This window comes from Polyodon spathula, unplaced genomic scaffold, assembly GCF_017654505.1.
Source record: "Polyodon spathula isolate WHYD16114869_AA unplaced genomic scaffold, ASM1765450v1 scaffolds_829, whole genome shotgun sequence".
NCBI lineage: Eukaryota > Metazoa > Chordata > Actinopteri > Acipenseriformes > Polyodontidae > Polyodon > Polyodon spathula.
The window spans coordinates 91,123-101,183 of NW_024472316.1; the positions used below are offsets into that span (position 1 = coordinate 91,123).

Genomic DNA, 10,061 nt, shown 5'->3' on the forward strand with positions numbered 1-10,061 from the left:
GTCTTCGGTATTGGAGCTGAAAAAAAACGATTGAATGTACAGTATAACAGCCTCCTTTTTCTCAGCAAAACATTTTAAAAAGAAATCTCTCCCACACGGGCAGCCAGATGTTGAATTGTTTTGGGACTTTTCCTCCCCAAAATCGATTTCTGTAACTGACTGGAAATAATATTAGAATTTATTACCACAATAAACATTGCCTAGAACAGCAAACCGCCCCCTCACACTGGGTGCGCAGATTATACTGGCAGCCAATCCTGTGTGTTTGTTGTGACCGCACTTTGCGGTCGATCTGTCAGGGGCCGGATTTGAGTTTGACGCGGCTCGGAGCTCGAATTCCTCTGGGCTTGCTCAGCAAGAGCTCGGGCTGCGGTATCTGCTCCGGGGGAGCGGGTGACTCATAGAGCCTCAGCGAGGTGTCATAAAAACTACCGCGGCAGAGCAGCGAGGCTGAGACAGAGAGACAGACGGGGAATGGGTAGGTGCAGAAAACAAAACAGCGAGAGAAACCGAAATACTGCAGACGTTTAAAAAAGTTTCCAAGAAAGACTCCGTGCTTTTTTTTTTATAAAAGATTATTATTTTTTTTTAAACACCGCCTACTTTCTTAGTAACCGTTGGGTGCTGCAAAGACAAGCGAAAACAAACAGAAGTTGTACCTGCTGCACGTTTACCGCTTCTCACCTGTACTGACGCTCGTCTCTCACCCCAGTGAAGATGCGTTACCAGCGGCTCGCCCTGCTTCTCTCCACCGCAGCGCTTTCAGTCCTGTCTGCAGTGCTGGACCGGGCCGACTCCGACACCGAGGCCGTGGTAAGTTTACTATTGAATTGTGCAGTTAATAATTTGATTAGATAGCGGTATATAGAGAACTCCACTTTCAGCACTGCAGAGCGCTCTAGCAGTATAGGAAAGAGAACTCCACTCTCCACACTGCAGAGCGCTCTAGCAGTATAGGAAAGAGAACTCCACTCTCCACACTGCAGAGCGCTCTAGCAGTATAGGAAAGAGAACTCCACTCTCAACACTGCAGAGCGCTCTAGCAGTATAGGAAAGAGAACTCCACTCTCAACACTGCAGAGCGCTCTAGCAGTATAGGAAAGAGAACTCCACTCTCAACACTGCAGAGCGCTCTAGCAGTATAGGAAAGAGAACTCCACTCTCCACACTGCAGAGCGCTCTAGCAGTATAGGAAAGAGAACTCCACTCTCAACACTGCAGAGCGCTCTAGCAGTATAGGAAAGAGAACTCCACTCTCCACACTGCAGAGCGCTCTAGCAGTATAGGAAAGAGAACTCCACTCTCCACACTGCAGAGCGCTCTAGCAGTATAGGAAAGAGAACTCCACTCTCCACACTGCAGAGCGCTCTAGCAGTATAGGAAAGAGAACTCCACTCTCCACACTGCAGAGCGCTCTAGCAGTATAGGAAAGAGAACTCCACTCTCAACACTGCAGAGCGCTCTAGCAGTATAGGAAAGAGAACTCCACTCTCCACACTGCAGAGCGCTCTAGCAGTATAGGAAAGAGAACTCCACTCTCCACACTGCAGAGCGCTCTAGCAGTATAGGAAAGAGAACTCCACTCTCCACACTGCAGAGCGCTCTAGCAGTATAGGAAAGAGAACTCCACTCTCCACACTGCAGAGCGCTCTAGCAGTATAGGAAAGAGAACTCCACTCTCCACACTGCAGAGCGCTCTAGCAGTATAGGAAAGAGAACTCCACTCTCAACACTGCAGAGCGCTCTAGCAGTATAGGAAAGAGAACTCCACTCTCCACACTGCAGAGCGCTCTAGCAGTATAGGAAAGAGAACTCCACTCTCCACACTGCAGAGCGCTCTAGCAGTATAGGAAAGAGAACTCCACTCTCAACACTGCAGAGCGCTCTAGCAGTATAGGAAAGAGAACTCCACTCTCCACACTGCAGAGCGCTCTAGCAGTATAGGAAAGAGAACTCCACTCTCCACACTGCAGAGCGCTCTAGCAGTATAGGAAAGAGAACTCCACTCTCCACACTGCAGAGCGCTCTAGCAGTATAGGAAAGAGAACTCCACTCTCCACACTGCAGAGCGCTCTAGCAGTATAGGAAAGAGAACTCCACTCTCCACACTGCAGAGCGCTCTAGCAGTATAGGAAAGAGAACTCCACTCTCCACACTGCAGAGCGCTCTAGCAGTATAGGAAAGAGAACTCCACTCTCCACACTGCAGAGCGCTCTAGCAGTATAGGAAAGAGAACTCCACTCTCCACACTGCAGAGCGCTCTAGCAGTATAGGAAAGAGAACTCCACTCTCCACACTGCAGAGCGCTCTAGCAGTATAGGAAAGAGAACTCCACTCTCCACACTGCAGAGCGCTCTAGCAGTATAGGAAAGAGAACTCCACTCTCCACACTGCAGAGCGCTCTAGCAGTATAGGAAAGAGAACTCCACTCTCCACACTGCAGAGCGCTCTAGCAGTATAGGAAAGAGAACTCCACTCTCAACACTGCAGAGCGCTCTAGCAGTATAGGAAAGAGAACTCCACTCTCAACACTGCAGAGCGCTCTAGCAGTATAGGAAAGAGAACTCCACTCTCCACACTGCAGAGCGCTCTAGCAGTATAGGAAAGAGAACTCCACTCTCCACACTGCAGAGCGCTCTAGCAGTATAGGAAAGAGAACTCCACTCTCCACACTGCAGAGCGCTCTAGCAGTATAGGAAAGAGAACTCCACTCTCAACACTGCAGAGCGCTCTAGCAGTATAGGAAAGAGAACTCCACTCTCCACACTGCAGAGCGCTCTAGCAGTATAGGAAAGAGAACTCCACTCTCCACACTGCAGAGCGCTCTAGCAGTATAGGAAAGAGAACTCCACTCTCCACACTGCAGAGCGCTCTAGCAGTATAGGAAAGAGAACTCCACTCTCCACACTGCAGAGCGCTCTAGCAGTATAGGAAAGAGAACTCCACTCTCCACACTGCAGAGCGCTCTAGCAGTATAGGAAAGAGAACTCCACTCTCCACACTGCAGAGCGCTCTAGCAGTATAGGAAAGAGAACTCCACTCTCCACACTGCAGAGTGCATGTTTTTGTAAAGTTAGTGCTGAAAAAAATAAAGAATATATATGTGTGTATATTTCGTGCATGGATATATAGGGACTCTTAAAATCAATTAAAGACTAACGTTAATTTAGAGTGATGTGTGCAGCGTTGCACAGCCAAGCTGTTCCCAGTCCAGCAGGGACTGGGTGGATCTGTGTATAAACTCTCGCTGCGTGCTTGTGCACAGGTCCAGACAAACCCTTCTGTTCTGTGTTTGATCTAATCCCTGCAACCCACTCTTCAGATTAAGACCCAGGTTTGGACACGTAGAAAGCCTGGGGTGGGAATGTTGCTTTCTCGTTTTCATTGAAATAAATCACATTCCTCGACTCTTTTTTTTTTCCAATGGGGGGCTTCAGTAGAAAAGCCTCTTGAATGAATCACGGCACGCTTGTGTTTCCTGTTCCAGATCTCTGATTTGCAGAACTGCCTCGCAAGCCCAGTCTCATTTTTCATTAGACTCTGGTGCATTAAAGCGTAGCTGACAAAACAGTGTGATAAATGTTGTGCTCTTCCATTCATAGACAGGTCTCAATGGGCAGGTTTGAAAGAATAGCAACTATGTAATTGAATTTTAAAACATGCCAGAATAGATTCACTGCCCGGGCTACCATTGGGTTCAGAGCATAGTGCTTCTAGTGGATGAATATTGAAACTGCACAATTATATCCCTGGCCCTACAGCTACTAGTGGTACGGTATTCTTTAACTAAAGAAGTACCAGAAGTTTTAAAATGAAAATCCATGTTTGCTATAAAACTGTGTTGGTTTCAAAAGCGCACGTTAGAGACCTGTTTAGCTACAGTACAAAACAGGTGAGATTTATGGATCTCTCCCTCTCCCTCCCTCTCTCTGTGTCTCTGTCCAGGATTACTTGAAGAACTACGGCTATCTTCAAAAGCCCCTCGACAACCCGTCTCACTCCTTCCAACCGGAAGAGATCGAGGAGGCGCTCAGGTAAGAGACTCGCTGAGCCGTCCTGGTCCAATGCTTTAGAGTGAGGCTGACAAAATCAACACTCTCACGCCATCTGCTGGTGAAAGGCAGTATAACCACAGAACAACATTTAGAAATAAGGAAAGATCACTCGGCCTGTCCGTGCTCATCTGGTTTCCAGTAGATGATTGACCTCAAAACTTTGTCAAGTCGCTTCTTGAAGGAATCCAGTGATTCAGCATCAACAACATGGTTAGGTAACCCCTTCCACCCCCACTCCTTATTCTCGGAGACTCTGTTGCATTTGCACATCCCAGGTTATTTGAGCTGTCTGTGGGGTTACTGGCTGGAAGCATGTCAGTCAATAGGAGAAGCACTTTAACAATGATGTCTGTGGTTAATTGAAGTTTCTGCCCTTTTCCTCCTCTCTCTCTCTCTCTCTCTCCTCCTCTCTCCTCTGTCTCAGGGTCTTCCAGGCTGCGATGCAGCTGCCTGTGACTGGGGAGATTGACAAGGCCACTCTGGCAATGATGAGCCAGCCACGCTGCGGCATGGAGGACCCCTTCAACCAGAGGACCTTCAAGTACCGGCTGCTGGGTGAGAAGCAGGCACTGCCAGGGCAGCCATGTGACTACTGACCCATTCTAGAACTAGAATACTAAAGGAAGCCAGAGAGCTAATAAAAGAAATCTGGCCTACAGGCGGCTGAGCACTTCCTCCACTAAAGAAGGGTCCCACTCCAGGAGCCTTCTCCTGACACGCACTAAAATACACCGGGATGGGATTCAGCCCTGCCATATCTAGCACAACCTGAAAAATGTGCACACCCTTTGTTTCTGAAACGACAGGCGCACTGTGACCTGGTGCACGCTGGAACCCATTTCAAATTGTCTGTTCGAACAGCCATGTCCATTTTTCTTTCCCAGGCCGTTGGCGCAAGAATAATCTGACCTACCGCATCTATAACCACACCCCTGATCTGGGATTGGCCGAGACCCGCGCTGCCATCAAATCAGCTTTCGAGTACTGGAGCGAGGTCAGCCCCCTGACCTTTCGAGAGGTGCTGTCGGGGCGGGCGGACATCAAGATCTCCTTCCACAGGAAAGGACAGTACTGCTCCGTCTCCTTCGACGGACCAGGTGAGCAAATATTCCAGAACTACGCTGCCACCAACACGCGTTCACAGTTTACTGATCGCTGCACACGTTCCTGATTGCTGCGCACAGAGAATAGAAATTACACTTGCACTACCCAAGGGAGCCTGGTAAAACAGGGATGGGAATAAGACCCCTATTGCATAGCAGCTTCACCCATTCCAGGTTTTCCTGTGAGCACGATTAGGTGCAAACTCAGGTGTGTCTCATTAGACCAGGGATCACAGCTCTGCAGGGCTGTTCCAGGGAGGGTGTCAGTGGAGCTTGCTTTACTCCCCGCTCTCCTTTGCGGAACGGCCCCGCTTGCTGATGGGACAGCGCTGCGCTCGTGGAGAAGGTGTTTCAGCGTCTCTGCGTCTCCGCAGGCCGTGTCCTCGCCCACGCCGACATCCCCGAGTCAGGGACGGTCCACTTCGACGAGGACGAGTATTGGACAGAGGGGGTGAGCAGCGGGGTCAACCTACGCATCATCGCGGCCCACGAGATCGGCCACGCCCTGGGGCTGGGACACTCTCAGTATGCCAGCGCTCTGATGGCCCCCGTGTACACCGGCTACAAGCCCAGCTTCAGACTGCACAGCGATGACATCCGGGGCATCCAGGCTTTGTACGGTGAGTGCAGCAAGCCCAGGATACACCACAGCTCTAAGAGAAGCAGTCTAGCTGTATACAATTTACCGTGCCATTTACTTGTAGTTATGCTCTGCATTTCCCAACATTTCCTGGGAGTACCTTTACAGTGTTCCTCTGTGCTTTACCATGCCTTCACTGTGCTTTATTACACTTTGCTATGTCTTTACTGCAGGACGCTTTTATAAAGGTTAGTTCACCAAATGACAAAAATGACATATTCCCTGTAGACGTTCATATTCATTGTTGAAGTTCATATTTCCTTTATATATAAGTTGTTTCACCTTTAGTGAACTACTAATAGGCTGCATTTTCAGACATGAGCTTGTCTATTGCCTGTTATTCTTTGTATTGATTCCTGTCAGCTATAGTTATGGGTAACATGTTTGTATGTCTTTATCAGTCTTAAGGAGATGATGTAAGAGTGTGCGTGGTTCTGTGACTGCAAACCTTAGTCTCTCTGTCTCTCTCTCTCTTGTATTCAGCCCCTGTGTCTCTCTCTCTCTTGTATTGAGCCCCTGTGTCTCTCTCTCTTGTATTGAGCCCCTGTGTCTCATTCTCTCTTGTATTGAGCCCCTGTGTCTCTCTCTATTGTATTGAGCCCCTGTGTCTCATTCTCTCTTGTATTGAGCCCCTGTGTCTCTATCTTGTATTGAGCCCCTGTGTCTCTCTCTATTGTATTGAGCCCCTGTGTCTCTCTCTCTCTCTCTCTCTCTCTCTTGTATTGAGCCCCTGTCTCTCTCTCTCTCTCTTGTATTAACCCCCTCCTGTGTCTCTCGGTTACAGGTAAGGGGGTCTCCACAGCTCCCAGAATCCCAATAAAGCCCCCCAGTGCCTCTACCGCGCCCCCTGTGGTAGTCCCAGAGCAGCAGGGAGACAAGCCTGACCCCTGCATTGCAGACCTGGACGCCATCATGCTGGGTAAGCCCCCTGTACACTGCACCCTCCTGCATGCTGCCCTGATCACCAGTACAATTCGAGGTTTACCGACTCCACTGTACCACTACAGTGCCAGTCTAACAGAGCTGTCTCCCTGCCTGTCTCAGGTCCCTTTGGAAAGACCTACGCCTTCAAGGGTCACTATGTGTGGACAGTGACTGACTCGGGGTATAACCCTCCCATCAAGATTAGCATGCTGTGGAAGAGCCTGCCAGGAAACCTCAACGCAGCCGTGCACTCCCAGAAAACCGACAAGACCTACTTCCTGAAGGGTAAGAGCAGGGGCGCACCAGCCACAGCACACTCCTGCACCCCAGAACTACAGCCACACTGAGGGGTCTCACTGAATCAGCACACTCCTGCACCCCAGAACTACAGCCACACTGAGGGGTCTCACTGAATCAGCACACTCCTGCACCCCAGAACTACAGCCACACTGAGGGGTCTCACTGAATCAGCACACTCCTGCACCCCAGAACTACAGCCACACTGAGGGGTCTCACTGAATCAGCACACTCCTGCACCCCAGAACTACAGCCACACTGAGGGGTCTCACTGAATCAGCACACTCCTGCACCCCAGAACTACAGCCACACTGAGGGGTCTCACTGAATCAGCACACTCCTGCACCCCAGAACTACAGCCACACTGAGGGGTCTCACTGAATCAGCACACTCCTGCACCCCAGAACTGTACACCCACCACTCACTCCCTCAGTGCCTCCTGCCTTCTGAGCTGAATAGGGGTTTGGCACAGTTAGAGCCATAGGGACTCTCATACTTGTCCTGTGTTGAACTGGTTTGCTACCAAGCTGTGTTCTGGGGCAAGCCCTTGCTTGCCCAGCTGGCTCACTCACAATCAGAGTTTATTATCAAGACGCAAATCGGCCAACTGTGATGCTCACTCCAGTGTGTGTGTCTCTTGCAGGTGACAAGGTGTGGCGCTACACTGATTTCCAGCTGGACAGTGGCTATCCCAAACAACTGACCCGAATCCCAGCCAACATCGACGCTGCCTTCTACTGGCAGGGCAACAACAAGATCTTCTTCTTCAAGGTGAGGCCGGTGGTTTTTTATTGCTTAAGATTCAAGTTTTGATGGGGACCAGTTTTCTGTGATCTAACGAGTTTTACAGTGCAAGTCATTATCTTTTCTTACTCGTTACCACTGGTAACCATCATCGCTTGCCTCATGAAAGAAGTGCTAACCAGGGCTCACTTCTTATTAGCTCTAGCAACATTATCCACAGCTCCCCTTTAAATGAGCGCTAATCAAGATGTTAAAATCTATTAGCCACAGTGCCATTGTCACTGCCACCCCTTTAAAGGAGTGCTGACAAAGACTTCTTTACAATCCATTTACTTAACTCTTATTAGCACCTGTAACAATTTGGGATAAGTGGGGATTTCAAACACACGAATACTGATGGTCTTGAGATTAAAAGCAGTTCCCAAGTTCACCATGAGTGCGGTCAACAGTGAGATACAGGTCCACGTTTCCAAAGTTGCCAATTGTACAAACGCACGGCTGCTCCCGCAAGCCCTAACCCACTCCTCTCCCTGCAGGACGATGGTTACTGGCAGTGGGACGAGATGAGCTACAATGACCTGAGCGTGTACCCCAAGCCCATCTCCAGCCTGTTCACCAGGGCGCCCGCCGGGCTGGACGCAGCACTCACCTGGACCAACGGCAAGGTGTACTTCTTCAAGGGAGACCAGTACTGGAGGCTCAACAAGCAGCTGATGGTGGAACGAGGCTACCCCCTGAGCAAGGCGGAGCGCTGGATGCAGTGCCACAAGTAGAACCGTCCACGACTCAAAACACCCAACAGGGCTGCCTTAGAAATAGGACGTTTCCACTAGAAGCCTTTCTCACTGTCATCTCACAGAGTTTCTCTTTGGTACCCCCCTCGACCCATTACTTTGTAATGAGCAGAACTGGTTCAGTAGAGATGGGCTGTGGGGGTTGGACTAATTGGACAGAAACAACAATAGCTTTGTTCACCTGTTTTGAAAACGTATTCAAAGTAATCCACAAGACTAATCTCGTTTCTAATGTTTTCCGACACTAGAATGTTTTTTAGCATTTGTGAATGGTCACAGAAGACACCGAGACAGACTTCCAGTGGAACTGTTTATCATTGAATCCACTGTATGCTACAGTGATGCAGACTCGGGGAATATGGCTCTCTGTATTTCCTCTGCACAGGTACAGGAGTTTTATACAGTAATGATCAAGCTACTTCTTACTAGGACCACTCGGGGTTTTAAATTAAAATCAATTCAAACGAGAAGCTGTGCTCTGATCTCGACAGACTGGGATCCATGCAGTTCTCTTGTCAGTTTTTTTTTTTTTTTTATATGTATACAATTTTTTTGGTTTCTGTTTTTCCACAGCCTGTAAATAAATAGCAAACACAGACGTGCGAGAGTGATGGTTACTGGTTAACCATGCAGTTATTTTTTTTAAATAAACGTTTTGGGAAGGCTGGAGTTATAGATTTTTGATAACAAATAAAAAATATATATATTAAAAAAAAAAAAAAAGTTTGAGTGTGGGAGATTATTCTGAAGAGAAGGCGAATGAACAGTAGTTATAGCAATTACCACACAAAGATAACCCGCAGATAGATGGCGCTGCAGCCATCTGTAACTGTCTACCAGACAGAAATGATGTCACTTTGAAATTGGCTGATAAACGATATATTCTAATAGAGTGTGATTTGTGAGATACAAGCTGGTTTTCACTGGTGGCCATTAAGCCAAAGAGTGAATGACAGCATGCACCATACAGCACTCTCTACAATATTATCTATCTATCTATCTACTGTATCTGTCTGTCTGTCTATCTGTTTACTGTATCTATCCTATCTGTCTGTATCTATCTCTACTGTATCTGTCTGTCTCTATCTGTGTGTATCTACTGTATCTGTCTGCCTGCCTATCTACTGTATCTGTCTGTATCTATCTGTCTGTCTATCTGTTTACTGTATCTATCCTATCTGTCTGTATCTATCTCTACTGTATCTCTGTCTGTCTATCTATCTGTGTGTATCTACTGTATCTATCTACCTGTCTGCCTGCCTATCTATCTACTGTATGTCTGTCTGTCTGTCTGTCTATCTACTGTATCTATCTCTGTCTATGTGTATATATCTACTGTATCTATCCATCTGTCTATCCATCCATCTACTGTATGTCTAAATCTATCCAATGTATCTGTCTGTCTATCTACTGTAACTGTCTATTGTATCTGTCTGTCTGGATGTATCTATCTAATAGTTTAATACCGGTTATGTACACATGTATAGCATGGATTCAAACACAC

General features: G+C 48.0%; 1 protein-coding gene across 1 annotated transcript; it reads left to right on the plus strand.

Moving 5' to 3' along the window:
• Positions 1-317: 317 nt before the first annotated feature.
• On the plus strand, positions 318-9,280 carry mmp19 (matrix metallopeptidase 19). The gene is made up of 9 exons (XM_041241923.1): positions 318-813; positions 3,946-4,034; positions 4,480-4,610; positions 4,940-5,152; positions 5,533-5,778; positions 6,583-6,717; positions 6,843-7,007; positions 7,663-7,790; positions 8,300-9,280. Exons 1-9 carry the CDS (start codon positions 718-720, stop codon positions 8,534-8,536), a joined length of 1,440 nt encoding a protein of 479 aa, XP_041097857.1. The 5' UTR covers positions 318-717; the 3' UTR covers positions 8,537-9,280.
• The last annotated feature ends 781 nt before the right edge of the window (positions 9,281-10,061 follow it).